This window comes from Lissotriton vulgaris, unplaced genomic scaffold (assembly GCF_964263255.1).
Source record: "Lissotriton vulgaris unplaced genomic scaffold, aLisVul1.2 SCAFFOLD_1287, whole genome shotgun sequence".
In the NCBI taxonomy this organism is placed as follows: domain Eukaryota; kingdom Metazoa; phylum Chordata; class Amphibia; order Caudata; family Salamandridae; genus Lissotriton; species Lissotriton vulgaris.
In genome coordinates this window covers 448847-467696 of record NW_028247626.1, presented here as the reverse complement: position 1 = coordinate 467696, position 18850 = coordinate 448847, and the positions used below count along the sequence as shown (strand labels likewise).

Below are 18850 nucleotides of genomic sequence, written 5' to 3'. Positions count from 1 at the left end.
CCTTTATCTTGGCTCTTTCTGCTTGTTTCTCACCTTTATCTTCCCTCTTTCTGGTCATCGCTAACCTTTACTCTGTCTCTTTCTGCTCATTTCTTACTTTTGTCTTGCATCTTTCTTCTTGTTCCTGACCTTTATTCTGCCTCTTTCTTACCAATGTTTTGCCTCTTTCTACTCTTTTCCCCAGGACTGGAGGGAGCCTCAAGGTCCCCTCGGTCCCAGCCGGCTCCTTGCCTCCTGCAGGAGTAGGCATTGCTCTTGCAAGCAGGGAGCTGCTGGCAATGCAGCTCTCTGTGTGTGAGAGTAATGTTTTCATCTGTTTCCCTGCACGTATATTTGCATGCAGGGAAACAGATGAACTATGCTTTCAGCAAGCAGGAGCTGTTTGTCAACTCCCACTTCAAAAATCAGAGTTATGTTGGCCTTTGCTTGGTGGGCGCTGTCAGCACCCACCAAGCAAAAGCAATTAGCTATCTCTCAAGGGTGGGTACCTCGGACATAGCCTGAGCCGGCCCTGGCAGCCCCCATGGCCATCCATTGCTCCATGAGGGGGGCCGCGCATTCCTCCTCCATTGTAGTAGTTAGCCCTGGGAAGGTGATGGTTCAAGGGGCTGCGGGGGAGGCCGTACAGATCCCCACTCATTAACAGTAAATGTTTTGTATTGCGGGCTCACCGCTTACATATTTGTTAGCGCCCTGGGGAGGTGGCGGTCCCCAGTGGAGATGTGGGGAAGGCGGGAGCTCAGCCCCTGCACATTTATTTGTACAGATTTGCCCTGTATTTTTTTTTTACCAATTTGACAAGGATCCATCTGCAAATTGGCTGCAAAATTGAAAAAAATATTTTTCAATCCCCAGCATTGTTTTATGGGACTCAGCTCAAGCTGAGTCCCAAGATGGCTGCCAACACCTCATGGCTAAAGTGAAGACAGCCAATGAGATTACAGCACAGGAATTGTGGATCCGCGTCCCTATATATACAAATTTGGATTGCGGTTAATATCTCCAAAACTACTGAACGGATTTACACCAAATCAATATAAGCGTAATCTGAGCAACAAAATCTACCTTTCTGCCATATTCAGTGCAATTCCGTTCAGCGGCTTGGGATGTAGTCGTGTTCAAAACCCCTATGAAAATTAACATGTGGAAAACACGTTTTGGGACCCCCACTTCTTCTCGACCCCTGCTTCACGGTCCACCCAAAAGCTTTCCAGACACAAGCTGAAGTAAGTGTCGATTTTTTAGGAGGAATTTCGTGAAGATTCATCATCCAGCGCCAAATATATAGCAACTGAAAGAAGTTTTATTAATAAAAATTAGGTTTTAACTTTACTTACTGGCGACCACCAGTAGGTTATGTATAGATAGAACTATATAGATATTATAGATATCCACAGCTCTATCTACATATATATATAAATATACATATATAGTGTTTCAGGATCCTCGCATGCAGGCACGACTAATCGACGCTTATGACTCGGTGAGAATCCTATAATGCAGAGGTGTGGTCTATCCATATTTAAATTGTCTGCTGATCACAGCCTATCTTCTGCCACCAACTTTGTGTGCAGGGTGAGGAAAGCAAGAGGCTTAGGCGTTTCCAGTTTATTGCCACATTCAATAAGGAGGTACAGGATAATTGGGGATTCTACATGGTGACTTTTGAACTGGGTGCTAAAGGATGACACAATCACAACAATGTAGTGTAAAGGTGTGCTTGGTCATCATTGACGTGCCGACAGCACCTCACGCTTGTCGCACACTCAGGTACATGCAGTACGCACATGCAACAGGTACTTATATAGAGGCCGTTTGAGATGGCGTGGGTGGTTGAGATGATTGCATCTTACACTCTAGGATTTGAGGGCTAGAGTGGAGCATGATATGGAATGAAGAGGTCAGGGATCCATATTACCTGAGTTATTTTGCTCTGCGTTGAAGACACAATGGCGGAGGAGATCTGCCCATCCTTTTCCTGAGAAACTCCCCTAAAAGAAAGATGAAACGGTCAGTGTGACAAACTACCTGTTCTGTCTCAACATTGGACCAGCAGAGGCCCAACTTGTTACAGAACATCCAACCTATTGGTCCTATGGCCCAACACCTCTAGCACTAGCATCAGTACCAGAGACCAGGAAGTCTTGAATCCAGTGACACAAGCTGGGGCGGCCAGAGCATTCAGACAGGACCCAAGGCTGGACTAGGTAATTTGTACACAAAATAGACATATACGTAGGCTAGTACAAAAATATAACAGAATATTATACTTTTTACTGCAGAGTCGGAGTATTCAACAAAATCCTCGGAATGCTTATGAAATGATAAAATAAAGAATATAGAGAGTGTCAGTTTAGTGACGGTCACAAGACTGACATTGACCATTCTATACCAGAGAAAATTGGCCTACTCATTAGGGCTGTTAAAGTACTGCATCCCAGGCGGCAACACTAAAAAGGAGATCGCTCTTTAAATGTGAGAAGAGAGACAGAGACGCCAGCTTCATTAAAGGCAAATTACTATCCATTCTTCTGGTAGGTGGATAGTGCCCCCCTCCCGCTCCAGAACTGAAAACCACGAGGAACAGAATAAACTACACTGAACTCAAAGAACTGATGCTTTGCAGCTGAGAATCCTCTTTGAATGGATCGTGATCCTAACAGAAGTGTAGATTATGCAGGAGCTACATGTTTGCCTGTGTGCATATATGGCAACTTTTACTGTAAAGTCGGCATTTGGAAAAGGTGTCAGGAGACAGCCTCTAGCTGAGCATCCTTGAATTGCCAGTGATGAGACAGAAATCCAAACATGGTTTAATCGCAGACTAATTTCACAACAGATCGATTAACAAGAAAAGGTCAATGTAGGTGTGCAACACAGGACTGCCGGGAAGAACTAAGAATCTGCAGTCAAACATTTATTCAGAGTAGTGGTCAAGAACTACCTGTGGGTTGTACAAGGTGTGTATCCTGCAGAACTACCAACTACAAGAAGCTACAGAAGATGCCTGTGCTCAGTTTGGAGTGGGCTTAGAATAACCAAGGACCCAAGTGCTTTTACAGCACGAGAAAGGCTAACTCAGGGCATTCTTCAAAGGGAACAAATGCTTTAGAAGCTTTTCTATTGGCCATATTTCCACCAGAAAGCCTCAAGAGTTGAAGGGTGTAATCTTACTCACTGGAACAATCCAAGTAAGCATTCTGAGCAGATCTCACATGCAGACTATGGAAATTTTCCTCAGTTCTACCATTGGAATATGGATACAGATTTCTTGGTTGATATGAAAACCTGAAATTCACTTCGGACGAAGTAAAGCTAGGTGTGGGACTCGCAAAGCTCTGAAGAAAAACATTCAAAGCTCTATCCCTTGACAATGAAAAGAAAGGACCCCACACAGTCCACTTCCAAGTCAGAAACAGCGTTCACAGAAAGGAGGACCCCCCCCTCTGTGCTTAAACATTACAACAGCCTCTGGCTTGCATTATTACTTTGGTTGTATGAAGAAATCACTTCCATGACCGTTTGCAAACACGTTCAAACTTTTGAGAGGTGCACAGAAGCAGGAGAATACTGCCTTTGATTAGTTTCAATTTGGTAGACCAGGAGAAAGTGGAGCCCTGGTTATGTTGAGGATAGATAGAGGAGCCTAAAGTTTACAACCGAGACACTATAAAGTATGTCTTACTGAGGGACAAAACAGCCTTTCATAGTGGCAGGATAACTAAGTGAAGCTCTTTTTTGCAGTAGTCAGAGACTTACCAGTTCCACTTGCGCTACCTCAGTTCCCATTGGCCAATGTCAAAAGACATAGATCTTACTATCGCACAAGTTACTTACCTTTGGTAACAATATATCTGTAAGAAACAGTAGTTAGTATTAGATTCCTTACCTTAGAATATCCCCAGGCGTCAGACTGTATCCGGAAACGTTTGTGTAGCAGTACCCTTGCGCGTCGGTAGGTGTCGTCTGCGGCTCTGCGTCCGTCGTCGGTGCCGGGATGATGTCGCCGGAGTACTTAGACGCCACCCTCACGCGTTGACGTCAGTTCTTATACATAGCTTTTCCGCGCCAGAAACGCAGAGCCATGATAAAAACCAACATTGGTGCCATGAAACTAAGGCCCTGAAAGGGGATGACCTTAACCCTAGATATCGGTTCGCAGAACGGGGTGGATGGATTGGGCGGTAAGGAATCTAATACTAACTACTGTTTCTTACAGATATATCGTTACCGAAGGTAAGTAACTTGTGCATCTGAAAGAAACAGGTCAGTATTAGATTCCTTACCTTAGAATAGATACCCCAGCAATACCAACCCCAGTGGTGGGTCTGCGAACCAATGATCACACCAGAAAGTCCTGTAGAACAGAACGGCCGAAAAAGCCATCTCTCCGGACTTGGCTGACCAGGCAGTAGTGTCTTGCAAACCTGTGCAGCAAGGCCCACGTAGCTGCCTGACAGATGTCCTGCAAGGGGACTCCCCGACCAAGGGCAGTAGTAGCCGCCGTGGCCCAAGTGGAATGGGCCCTCAGCCCAACAGGAGGCTACTTTTTAGCCAAAGAGTAGCATACCTTGTTGCACAACACAACCCACCGAGAGATGGTCTGCTTGTGCACCACCCGAACTTTCTTAGCGCCCACGTAACCAACAAAGAGTTGGCCATCCACCCGGAACTGGCATGTGAGATCCAAATAGAATGAGAGCGCACATTTTGGGTCCAGACGGTGGAGCCTCTCTTCCTCTTTCGAGGGATGCGGAGGCGGAAAGAAGGTGGGCAAGGTGATGGAAAGAGGGACGCGTTCTCAAGACAACTTTGTCCGGATGGACAGAGAGGAAAGGAGGTTGATAAGATAGAACCTGGAGCTCACTCACTCTCCTGGCAGAGGTTATGGCACCAGGAATGAAGTCTTAAGAGTTAGAAAACGAAGAGGGCAATTGTGAAGTGGCTCGAAAGGAGCGCACGTCAGATAGGTCAGAACAAGGTTCAAGTCCCACTGAGGCATCACGAAAGGAACAGGAGAAAACATATGAGTGATGACCTTCAAAAACCTATTTACAACTGGGGACTTGAACAAAGAGGGCTGATCAGGGAGCCTTAAGAAGGCGGAAATAGCAGAGAGGTAGCCCTTGATAGTGCCCAGAGCAGAGCCCTGCTGGGTAAGAGAGAGAAGAAAGAGGAGAACCTCTGAAAGAGGGGCAGAAAGGGGATCCACAGCCTTTGCTGTGCACCATGCCACAAATTTGTTCCACCTGCAGGCGTATACCGATTTTGTGGAGGGACGCCTGGCTTCCAGAATCACATTACAAACTTCAGGAGGCAAGTCAAATGGCCTCAACTGCCGCCGCTCAATCTCCACGCATGTAAGTGGAGACTGGGCAAGTTCGGGTGGAGGACCGTCACCTGCTGCTGCGACAGAAGGTCCTCCTGAAGAGGCAGACGAATCGGGGGATCGACAGACATGCCGAGTAGCTCGGGATACCAGTATCTTCGTGCCCAGTCCGGAGCCACAAGAACAACTTGGGCCCGGTCGAGTCTGATCTTCTTCAGCACTCTGGGCAGAAGTGGTATAGGCAGAAAGGCGTACAAGGGACCGCAGTTCCACTTGCGACGAAAAGCGACTCTGAGCAAGTGACACCTTGGAAATTCCAACGCGCAGAACTGATGGCATTGCGCGTTCTTTTCTGTGGCGAACAGATCTAACCAAGGATCTGCCCACTGCTGAAAAAGGCCTTGCGCCACGTCAGAGTTCAGAAGCCATTTGTGACCCATCATGCACCGACGGCTGAGTTTGTCCGACCTGGTGTTCAGGGAACCTGCCAGGTGTTGAACCATAAGGGTCACGCCCTGATGTTCCAGCCACTGCCAGAGGTGCAGAGCCTCCTGGCATAGGGTCCACGACTCCACCCTGCCCTGTTTGTTGGAGTATCACATGGCGGTGGTGTTGTCCGTGAACACCTGCACAACACTCCCCCAGAGAGAGGGGAGGAATGCCTTCAGTGCAACCCGGATCACCCGCAGCTCCAGAAGGGTGATGTGGAGCCGGGACTCCGCCGGAGACCAGAGGCCTCTGATCTCCGCCTCTCCTATGTGGCCCCCCCAGCCCTGGAGGGATGCGTCCGTTACAACTACGTGCTCCGGTTGGGGTAGGGGACGCTGACCCAATCGTGGTCCATGAGCCACCACTGCAACTGTCCTGCAGTGCCCTCCGAGATCAAGACATGGTCGGACAAGTTGCCCTGATGCTGGGCCCACTGAAACTTCAGGTCCCACTGCAGAGCCCGCATCCGCCACCGGGCGTGATGCACCAGAAGGATGCAGGAGGCCATCAGCCCCAGAAGCCGCAGCGTCAACCTGACCAAGACTCAGGATAAAGGCTGGAAGATTGGAATCAGAGCCTGTATATCCCGAACCCGCTGCTCGGGTGGGTAAACCCGAAACTGCGCCGAGTCGAGAACCGCTCCGATGAAGAGGAGCTTCTGAGAGGGACACAGGTGCGACTTCGGCAGATTGATGGAGAACCCCAGCAGGTGCAGGAGGTCGGCCGTAGTCTGGAGGGGGCTGACGACTGTCTGGGGCGAGCCCGCCTTCAACAACCAGTCGTCGAGGTTGGGGGGAGACTGAAACCCCTAACCTGCGCAGATGAGCTGCGACCACCGCCATCACTTTCGTGAACACCCGTGGGGCGCTGGTTAGGCCAAAGGGGAGCACGGTAAACTGAAAGTGCTCGTGGCCTACCGTGAACCGCAGGTAACGCCGGCGGGCCGGCAGAACGGAGATGTGAAAATAAGCGTCCTGCAAGTCCAACGCTACCATCCAGTCTCCTGGGTCCAGGGCAGCTAAGACCTGAGCCAGAGTCAGCATCTTGAACTTCTCCTTACGGAGGAAGCCGTTGACGTTCCATAGGTCTAAGATAGGCCGTAGGCCCCCTTTGCCCTTCTTGGGCACCAGAAAGTAGTGGGAGTAACAACCACACCCTACTTCTGGCCCAGGAACACGCTTGATGGCCCACTTGGCCAAGAGGGCCGTAACTTCCTCTCGTAGAAGAGTCAAGTGATCCCCCGACACGCGGTGGTACTGCGGTGGCATGGCTGGAAGGGTCGCCTCGAAGGGGAGGGAGTAGCCCCTTCGGACGATTTGCAGCACCCACCTGTCCGATGTGACGGTGCGCCAGTGGAGGAGGTGATGGCGAACCCTGCCCCCCACTGGCGTCACCTGGGCCTGAAAGCTCAGACAAGGAGGGTTTCGAGGCCGATGCTGCAGGGGTAGGTGTGGACTGACCTCGCCGTTGTCCCCGACCGCCACCACAGCGGTTACCACGACCTCAGCCAGGCATGGCGACGAATCGCCACCGTTGTTGCCATCGGTCTGCCCAGCGAGTCCGTGGTATCCAGCCCACACCGGATGGAATACCGTGCCGCATCTCGACCTTCCACAAGGGCTTGGGCGAGTTTAGTCCAGACCCTCTACGGACATTGTGGCAGCACGTCCGCGACCGTGTCCCAAAGAGAGTGGGTATAACGGCCGAAGAGGCACGCAGTGTTAACTGACCGCAACCTCAAACTCAGTGAAGAGAACATCTTCTTACCATACTGTTCGTACCTCTTGGATTCCCGATCGTAGGGAGCCGTCGGGAATGCGGTCTGGAAGTTAGAGGCCTGGATGACCAGGCTCTCGGGGGTGAGGTGGGTGGGAAGCAAGGGTCGCCCGGAGCCGGCGCCTGGCCACGTTCCTATCTACAGGCAGACCTGTAGCGGGCCTAGACCAAGTGCCCAGAAGACCATCTGACAAGGCCTCATCAAACAGCAGGAGAAGCTGAGCCGAGCTTGCCTGCGGTTTAAGGACCTCAGTAAGGATGTTAGTCCTCAAAGCCGCGACGGGGAGCTCAAGGCCCAAGGCCTTGGCATCCCGCGTCAGCACCACTATAGGCAGCCCCCTCCTCCGTAGCCACGGTAGGAGGGGAGACAAAACCAGTGTCGGGCAAGTGTCCAGACCACTGTCCTCCCCTAGCTCACCTGCCCAGTCCTGAGAAGACTGGCACTCACATGCCAGAGGGTCCTCGGACCCCTCCCAATCCTCCTCGTCACCCATCTCCTGACTGATACTCCGGTTCAAAGGATGGGGCCGGGTCGTAGAAGTAGAAATCTCCTAGCGGCGTCTAATACGGCGCCGCTCTGATGCTGGACCCGAATCGAGGGTAGGACCGGAGACGGCGTCGTCCTGGGACGGCGCCGGGGGCGACACCCTGGGGGCCGGCGCCGGCGAGGTTGTGAGGTCGACCGGCGCCGACTGGGGCCCTGCGGCGTCGGAGACCTAAGTCGCCGACGGCGCTGGGGCCGAAGCACCCGGCCCGCTTGGGGACCTAGTTGGGGCCGCTTGGCCCGAAGGCGCCGTGGAACCCGACGAAGGAGTGAGCGACCTCATGGCCATGATGAAGGCCTCGATCTCCTCCGGCGTCTAGTTCTACTCAGGGACCGGCGGGTATGGAGCAGGCTGCAACACCTGTGGCTCCGGCGGAGCCGCGGGGGCGGTGTCGCCCGAAACCCCGGCCGCATCGCGCGAGCGTCGGGGGGGGGGGGGGGGGGGGGGGGGGGAAAGGGGGTTTAGAGTCAGAAGAGCGATGTCGCCTCTTCGACTTCTTGTGCCTCTTACCTGAGGACTTCGAGCCTGAAGACTGATGACGACTCCCGGAACTGTGGTGACTCCGGCCCCGCGACTGGTCCCTCGACTGGTCCCTCGACTGGTCCCTCGACTGGTCCCTCGACCTCCTTCCGGACCGGGACCTCAAGCGGCGCGGGGCTAACTGCCGGAGCTTGAGTCGCTTGCGGGACCGCTCCCGTCTAGCTTTGGACGTCAGGGCCCGGCAGTCGGAGCAGGACTTGTCATCATGGTCGGGGCCCAGACAGTGAAGGCGGTGGGGGGGGTCGATAACCGTCATTAGTCGGCTGCAATCGACGCAGGGCTTGAACCCGGGCATCCCTACCGGCACCGTCGGAGTCGAGAGACTTCGAAAGATGATCAAAAAGGATCGAAAAAGTTAGTCAAAAATTGACTAAGGGTACAACTTTTTCCGGATCGGCGCTTGCTGGCGCGGAAAAAAGAAGAACTGGTGTCAGCGCGCGAGGGCGGCGTCTAAGTACTCCGGCGACGTCATCCTGGCAGCAACGACGCCGACGACGGATGCGGAGCCGCAGACGAGGCCTACCGACGCGCAAGGGTACTGCTATGCAAAAGTTTCCGGATGCAGTTTGACGCCTGGGGATATTCTAAGGTAAGGAATCTAATAGTAACCTGTTTCTTTGAGATACAAGGATATGCTTTCGGGGGTACAGATTAACTCAGTGGTGTTCTCCTCTTCCTAATCAAATGAGACAGAAAGATTCTCCCATTTCTTCCACAACCTAAGCAAGAACTGGTGGTGTGACCTAGGATGCTACACTAGTTTATGACAATATCGGTTGCCTGGGCTGCCAGCTGGAACCATAGCTTAGTACACAGTGATCCTCTCATTGGGCCGAACATTTTTTACTCCAGGCTTCATTGTTTTGCCCCCATTCTGCAATTATGTTCAAAATCCCATCATCTACTGGTGGTTTCCTGCTTTAAGCAGGCTCTGATGGAGGACCTGCTCAGTGCTTGCCACCCAGCTCTGGGGCAGACTATCTCCCCTTAGCACATTCCAGTGGACACTTGTTCTGTTCGATTTTTGCAGCACTGTTCTGGTTCGTCTTCTGGTTGTTTATTAAGATCAAGTCTCTACAAGGGTCTTAGGTCATAGCTCTTGGTATCAAAATGTTCAGTCTAATTCTCCTTTGCAACATACAAGACGGGGAAAGAAAAGCAGAACAGCAAGGCTCCCTCAGATGAGCAAACCATCTCACTGAAGACACAACACACATTCTACTTGAATGGATGCCTTCAATTAAATTGTATATTTCATAAGTTATTCCCCCTGGTGACCGATTGAAGGTAGAACTGTTGACTCTCTCAACTTCTGTATATTCTAAATTCACCGAGTGATCGGTTTCACATCAATGGCCTGTTGGATACCTGGAATCCTGTTTCTGGGATCACTAGAACCGATATTAGCTGTTGGTGCGACTTTTAAGGCAGCTGTTACTGCCTTGGAATTAAAGAAATAGAAAGGTCACCCAACTCAGTTGCGACATAGATCTTAAAAAGTCACCTCTCTTCCTTTTTTGGTTATGCACAAACACAACTTAGTCTGTTGAGAAGCTAATAGGTGTTATTTAAAAGACAACTTCACCCATTTGCCCCAATCACGCTCGCCTCTACTGTGGGTGAAATGTTTTATTTTTGCCTCACATGACGATGTTCCTTCAACAACCTACTAAGGGTGAAGTTAAAGAAATTGTACTTGAAAATGAGAGGAAGCCCATCAACCTCTAGTGGCTGAACCAAATTTTAATCACTGACTTCTAAATGTACATTTAGCCAATGCCTGCCAAATATCTTTCCATCTGCTTCCTGGGGAAAGTGTTCTTAACAAGTGGGGAGAACAACGACTCGGCTGCCATAAGGAACCCGGACGCTCACAAATTAAGGGCGCATCTTCTACCCCGTGCTGGACAAATAGCAACCATCATAAACGTTATTCTTGAACAGGTGTGTTATCGATCAGCTCTCCTGCGAGTAGGTGGACACTGCTGGAAGGGGTATTCTCCCTGCAATTCCCATGCTGAGGTAGGCATGGTCGAAGTTTCTGATTGTCACTTATGACTCACAAGATGAGTTCATTACCTTTCCTTTAATGGAACAAACCTCTTTTCAGTGCTCTGCAGTGTTTGAGTGGTACACAACTAGCAGCTCTGCATCGAAGCCCTTCAGATTTTTGGTGCACTGGCCTTCCGTTATCACCATTTTCAACCATTTTTAGCACACCCAATGCCTGAGCACCTATAGACACTTGTAACTCCAGCCTACTAGACGCGGAAGCCTGTCCTACTTCCCTCCGCTCCCTGTCAAGTGGCATGCAGTTCATGTAGGTGGCTTGATACCTAGCTCTTGCTGCTGAGTTTAGATCATTAGAGACCTTGTTTCAGAATCTGATCCCTCTATTCAATTGGAACATCTGAATATTTTAGCTGTTCTTTTGTAGGAGCTTCCGTAATATTGCATTCCATTCTCTAATTGTTTTTATGTGCCTACCATTTATGTGCCATGTTATCTTTTCAGACATTGCATCAAGTGCTGGCCTATCGAGGTTTAAATGCCCACTTTCTATAATTTGCCAATCATCTGACCTACAAGACTAACATTATCTCCGAGAGACAACATAGTCCACGGATTAGTCTCAGAATGTCAATGAGACTAAGAAGACTCAAGGATTATGATCTATCTGGACCTCTTAACGTGGGAGTGCCACCTACAAAAAAGTTCTGAATGTTAGCATTGCTGATGTGGCATTGATCTGAAAGTGACTGCTCGGAATAGGATGTGATGTGCAAGTCATGAGAATAATACTCCGCCCTTGATCCTTCTGAGGTTGAACAACGGAATGCCAATAAATCTGCACTAGAGATGCCTGTTATTTACGGTACAGCTGAAAGGAGATATGAAGTGTTATCATATAATGCATTGGCTAGCCTTCTATGATCACAATCATTAGGGCACTTGCATCACTATGAGCTGGCATGTATAACCAGGCCTTAAGAACAGCAACAGTGTGGTCTTTCAACTTTTCTTAGGGAATGGATTCTAAGAGGATCTTCACATGAGACTGGTTGTCCTCAGTACAACCGCTGAACGTTTCTTTGTAACCCCTCGTATACTGAGGTCTTAAATACTATATTGAATGTGAAAATGATGCAGTAGAGAGCCTATGCCATCCCTGATACTATGACCTGGAGTGGGCTCTCTTTTGGGTTCCTGAAGTGTCTCTGCTACGGTCACTAAGGAGAGCCAGGCAGCTTAACCACAATCATAGAAATGAGGCCTTTGCTGTCTGTAACAAAAAATGGACAGAAGGAGCAATAAGCGACTGGTGCAGAGGACGAAACCAAAGGAACACAACTCTGATGCGGATCCACTGAAAAGAACATGCTGGCTCCAGTACTCAAGTCTTTGGAAGGTATAGAGGAGAGTGCAGAAGAGGACGCCTTCAAAGAATCTCAAGGTATCAGAAGGAACCAAAGCTATGATAACCCATAGGACTTCACTTTCTGAAAGTAGATGAACAGAGAATCCAAAACTTCCACACACAGATGCTTAAGGACAATTTAGCCCAAGCAGTGGGTAAAAAACTTTTTTTTTTTTTTTTTTTTTTAACTCCACACAATTGGTGACCGCCACTGGAGGAAGTGCCAATAGGTAAGTGAGGGAACCTGATGCTTTTCACCTCAACAGAGTTAAGAATCGAACGAAAATCTGTGTCTGTTCCCGGGTTAAGCTTATAGTCGTCCTTTAAATCTTTAAATGCTAAAAAGCATTACAGATTTGCAGCAACTAAAGATTTTAGTGTCTATTGGCCTGATCCCATTCTCCATTACAAAAATTCCTAATTGCATTTTATGGAGCTCGATTTTTGTACACTGTACCACTTTTGAATCTCATGTCTTCCACCTTTTGTTGCCATAATGTTTAAAGCTGGTTAACGGAGCAACTGTGAATGCAAAGGGACACTGCAGCAGACCCCCGCTCCCCCCCCCCCCCCCTTCACCCAGCAACGCAGAGACGACGATGGAGGAGTAGTGACTGCCACCGGCTGCCCCAGAAATTGGATGTGATCGGAGGATGTGGCGCCCTGCCCTGAGGAGCGGGAGAAGTGAACCCCGAGACCAAAAAGAGCTGCAGGGGCAGCAGAAGTCCGCAGCATGCCCCATTGTCACTGTTGGTTACATGTAATCGTCTGACCGGCTTCATAGGGTAACACGGAGCCCTGATCTGACATCACGTTCACACAGTGCACACAGAGCTACGAAGGAGATGGGTCTGAGTCATTTTCGGAATACAACATAGCAGACCTTCTGCAAAATTCGGCAAAACTCTGCTGGCAAGCGCAACAGGCACACAGTGTCTCAAGGTATTTATTTCTCCCACTCGCCCACCTAAAAAACTACCTCCTTTGTTCAAAATGGCTGGGGCCATAAAAGTGTAGCCATAAATCCCCCCTTCCCCTTCTTACCTACCTCTGATGGCCACGAGGCCCCTCAGCTAACTCCCCCACACAGAGATAAGAATTCCTCTCAGCCAGACTGAGCATGGCTTGCTCAAACAGAAACAGAAAGCTACCCGGATGCTTAAAACAATAGCAGCAGACAGAGGACTGCGAAGGGAAACTGCTCCTCCCTGCTATCTAGATAACAGCAACAAACAGAGGACTACTGCCTCTATCTCACCTTTGTGTCGGCCATTTTAGACTAGTCTCTTGTGTACCTTTATATTGAGCATTTGCAATGCACAGATGGATACCTCATATTTAAAAGATTGTCTGCCTATTATTGTAGTTTTATAGTTCTGCCGGGATTTTGAACAGTTGTAATGCACGGATTGCTACCTCATATACCTAGACCTATTACGCAGTAGTTCCTACTGGTAATGTACAGAGCGCTACCTCAACTTCTTCTGGCTGCTCGCTAATGTCATTTCTACCTCACGCAGATGTCTGGCAGCATCGGCACCTAGTCTCAGTATTTCATTCCGGATTTGTTTAATGTACTTTTGTAAGTTGCACTATACCATGAGGTATACCTCGCACACATCATCATGCAACTCTGTGGTTGCACCGGTATCTTGTCTCAGTACATCATTAGTACCATTCCTGTATCTGATTATTGTTCTTTGTAAGCTGCACCTATCTCACCTTTTCCTGTAATGCACCGATTGATTCCTCATATATTTACGTATATTACTGTAAATTGTATTGTGTGCCACCTCATATTTTTTTTTTTTTTTTTTTTCACCTTGTACCTTGTAGTTTACCGTATGCTACCTCATATCTATTTTTGTATCCTGCCCGTATATTATATATTATATCTGTTTTGTATCTACACTTACACTATGTACTCTGTAATTTACCATATGTATTTGCTCTACCGCACACGCTTATAGTCCTGGCTGTGTTGGGTCATCACTTGCACCTCCTTGATAATTTATAACTTATTAATGTGTAACCCACTGTACGCATTTGTCTTTCTGCATATCTGTACCACTATAGTGCATTAGGGCACTCTCCCATTGTACCCTACCCTTATAGATTATCAGTGTTATGCACTCTCCCATTGTACCCTACCTTTATATATTATCAGTATTATGCCCACTCTTACACCTTATGCCTTAGAATTTACCGTATGTACTTGCTCTATTGCTCACTCTTATTACCTGGTTATGCTGCTTGATTACTACTGACACTTTGGTAATCTATAACTTATTACTGTGTAACCTATTGTATGCACCTGTTGTTTTGCACATTTGTTTTCCCGCACATCTGTACCACTATACTGCACTAGAGCACTCTCCCATACCCATCTAACCCTTCAACGCGACATGGACTCTATCGGCAAACACACATACAAAATCAACTACCCACCATCACTCACCAAAAAAGCCGCCAAACGCTTTAAACACAACTTCCTTAGGTCACACCCGGAAACGCCCTTTGCTGACACCTACTTCTCACCGGCCAATGGATCCCTGAACACTGATATCATCTTCCACACCACACGCAGAGCACAATGGAGAAAAGTGTTCCGCACCCTACTCACCGTCTCCTCCACCAGAAAATCCGCACATAGTCTAACACTCTCCATCACACCATCCCAAGTCTTCCCAGCCAGAGCCACCATCACTATTTACAATAACGGGATTGTCCTAGCACAATCGACAGACAGGAACCTGGAACTGCTAGACAACTTGTTCCCCACTTTCAAAGAACACCTCTCCAACTCACGGACAAACACTCACACCTCCCCCAGTCACACCAATCATGACCTCACAGCGACATACGCTTCATTCAGGGACATACCTACCACCCCTGACCTCCCATCCCCTACCCACAACCCCACTACCGCAACTCAGCACTCACACACAGAGACAGTTCTCTCCCCCCCTTACACCGCTCTCTCTCCCGCCCCTTCTACCAATTCGCGGACCTCCACACATACCTGCAACACTCCTATCACACATACAGCGGGCATCAACACCCCGCTCGTCGCTGACAGCACAGCTATCACCCATAACACACCTAACGTAGTCCAGCACCAGAATAACACGCACTCCGACAAGTCCCCCCATTTATCCCCCCCCATTCTCAGTCCTCAGTACCCTCCAACCAACTTCGCAGAACATACCCACCCTCTTAATGTAACTCCCCCCCCCCTCTACAGGACCATCTCCAACCCTACTTCCCCTCCTACCCTCAGCCCCCATTACCCTCCCTACACCCCCACCACGGCTATCAGGCTCCCAGTCTACACCTTGACCCCCCCGCCTACCTCCAATGCCCTCACCCATAACACCAACCTCCTCGCTACCTCATCCACACCCCTCATCCACACCAATGCCCTCACCCATAACACCAACCTCCTCCCTTCCTCATCCACACCCCTACCGCCCAAAACGCCTTGCCCCCCTAACTCCATCCCTCACACCAACACAACGCAGACCTGCTCAAACACCATCCCTCTCTCCCACTTGCACACGAATTCCCTGGCCAGCCATTCACCCTTGACGGTCACCCCCACCCCCATCACCTGCCCTTCGATGGAATACATCACGGCCACCCTCACTCAGATCAAAGAAGAGATACACGCCATCAAAGAACTACTCTCCAAACACCCCATACACCCCCCACCCACCTCCACCTCCCCTCCCAACTTGTCCCCTACTCCGCCGGCTGACTCCCACCCTAATCACGCCCCTCACCAGGCGTCAATCCCGGCTCATAGGCACAGCAACTACCCTCGTCCCCCGCATCGCCCCCGCAACCCCTCACACATCAACACATCCCCGCCCAACGTGTCCCCCACCCCTCCGACTAACTCTCGCGCTCAGCTAACCCACCCCAATCCGACCTCAATCCCAGTTCTTAATCGCAACAACCGCCCTCGCCGCACCCACAATTCTTCCTCTGACCTCGACACACTCGCCCTTCTCCGCTCCTATGACCCAACACCCAAACCTCACTCAACCACACCACACCGTAACATTCCCACAATACACCCAAATCCCCTTAGACCACCTACACTAAACAGCAGATCCTCTATCCCCGATAACCTTAGAAAAATCCCTCTCTCCATAGAATCATCTAACACCCTCTACACACCCAGCCTCAAATGCACTCTTCTCAACTGCAGATCGGCCACGAAACATTCCGCCGCCATTGCTGAACTACTCTTATCACAGGACCTTGATCTTATCGTCCTGACTGAAACGTGGCTAACTGAATCCTCGACACCCATAATGGACATTCTGGTCCCTCCCAACTATCACATTATCAGGCTCGACAGAAAAGGCCAAATAGGTGGTGGAATCGCATGCATCTACAGGGACAACCTCTCTGTTCAGAAAGTCAACTCCACATCCCTACCATCCCCTACATCCTGGGAATACATCTGCCTCGACATCATTAGTGAGGGCAAACCGATATGCTCTCTTCACAGCATCTACCACCCACCCAGGGACAATCTCACCTTTTCCCAAGAAATCATGGATATGATCTCAACCAACTCCGGACGGCAGCTCACCCAAATATACCTTGGTGACTTCAATCTCCACTGGAATGACCGCAACGACGCGGTGGTAAATGGTCTTAAAAATTTCCTCGCTGCCCTTAACCTCACCCAAATATGCAACAGCCCAACCCACAAGAAAGGCTCTACCCTCGACCTGATCATCTCCAAAGAGGAATCTATCCAACTCGAATCCATCCAACCCTGTGACTGGTCAGATCATTATATTATCACATTCTTTATCAATGAAAAAGTCAAAGTCATCCCGGCTCAACTCTCCAAGCCCAAAGTCTGGAAAAGAGACTTGAAAAAACTCAAACCAGGCTCTTTGCCCCCTAACAGTTGCAATCTCTTACTCCCACCTACAGGCGCCACGGACGTCCAAACTCTGACTGACCACTATATCAATGCTATGACCTCTATAATTAATGAGGTCGCACCTATGCAGCTAAAAAGAGTCTCTACTAAAATCTCCAAACCATGGTACGACGGGAGTCTCAACGAAGATAGACGAGACATGCGAATGGCAGAACGGACCTGGAGATCAGCCCCCTCTGCAATGCACCTAAAAGATCTGAAGAAAAAGAGAAACGCCTACTTCAGGAAAATAAAACGCTCAAAATCCGACTTCTTCAGCCTCCAACTCGACCAAGCAAAAAACCGCCCGAGAAAACTGTTCGAGCTAATCAAGTCACAATCAAAAGAGCAACCGCAACCACTAAACACTGGGCGTGAGGCACCCTCCTGTGAAGACTTCGCTGCTTTCTTTATCCAAAAAACCGACAAAATAAAAAGCGATCTCCTCATTGACGCAAGCCTCTACTCCAAACCCCAATGCCTAGCTCCCACTGAACCAAAAAACAATGCTACATGGTCAACCTTCAGCATATACTCGGAAGAAGAAATTGGCAAACTGCTCAGCACCCTGAAACCATCCAATCACCTCACGGACCCCCTCCCTGCCTCCGCTGTAAAAGACTTTACCCCTTTTCTTCTCCCTCTCTGGACTAAAATTATCAACAGCTCTCTCCAACAAGGCAGCATACCTGACTCCCTCAAAGTTGGCCAGGTCACACCTCTACTAAAGAAACCTACAGCCGACCCCTCGGATCTCAACAATTACCGTCCCATCACCAATATCCCCACTCTCGCCAAACTGCTGGAAAAATGCGCACAACTACAATTGTCTAAACACATTGAGCAATTCGATCTCCTCAACCCTCACCAGTCAGGCTTCCGAGCAGGACACAGCACAGAAACTGCTATGACTCACATAATTGACGACGCACTTCAAATGCTAGACCAAAACGACACCTGCCTCCTCATCCTTCTTGATCTCTCCTCAGCATTCGACACCGTCAAACATGAGAATCTACTAGAACTACTAAACACAAGAATGGGCCTATCTGGAACTGTCCTCAAGTGGTTCACTTCCTTTCTTCACAACAGGTCGCAAAAATTCAAGAGCAACAACCTGATGTCCTCGCCAATACCTGTAACGCTAGGCGTCCCCCAAGGATCTTCTCTATCCCCAACTTTGTTCAACCTAGTCATGGAGCCTCTCACCACCTTGCTACAAGCATCCAATGTACGCTTTCACATGTACGCTGATGACACCCAACTTTACCTCAAATTACAATCACCCAATGACATCCTGCTCCTGAACACAACGATCAGTTGCACCCAATCCTGGCTTGCCGATAACCACCTCAAACTCAATGCCCTGAAAACAGAGTTCCTTCTGATCTCACCTCCAGCTAAGATATCAACCACTCAACATTGGCTTAAACTCCTAACCGCACTCAATGTCCAACCCACCATCGTGGACTCAGCAAAATCTTTAGGCATAACACTCGACACTAATCTCAACATGCAGCAACATATCAGCAAGGCAACAAAGGGAGCGAACTTCCAGATCAATACTCTGAGGAAACTCAAACCCTACCTCCCGGCCAAAGACTTCCAAACTGCAGTACAAGCACTAGTCATCCCACAAATTGAATACGGCAGCACCGCCCTCTGCGGACTCCCCCTAACTACAACCGCACCACTAAAAGCTTCTCTAAATGCTGCAGCGAGACTCATCACTGGGTCAAAAAAGTACTCCCACATTACCCCTGACCTGAAATCCCTGAATTGGCTGCCTTTTGAAGGCAGAATACAGC

The 18850-nt window shown here is 49.4% G+C and overlaps 1 protein-coding gene across 2 annotated transcripts in view; it reads right to left on the bottom strand.

Annotated features, from left to right (window-relative positions):
- Nucleotides 1–18850, bottom strand: part of LOC147665098 (splicing factor, suppressor of white-apricot homolog) — a 530497-nt gene that overhangs the window by 70283 nt on the left and 441364 nt on the right. Inside the window, exon 13 of one of the 2 annotated variants that reach the window (XM_086949761.1) lies at nucleotides 1919–1991. The exons of the other annotated variant lie outside the window; for it this stretch is intronic. Coding sequence (XP_086805887.1) covers nucleotides 1919–1991 — 73 coding nt within the window. The remainder of the gene's footprint in view (nucleotides 1–1918; nucleotides 1992–18850) is intronic. 2 annotated transcript variants of the gene reach the window in all.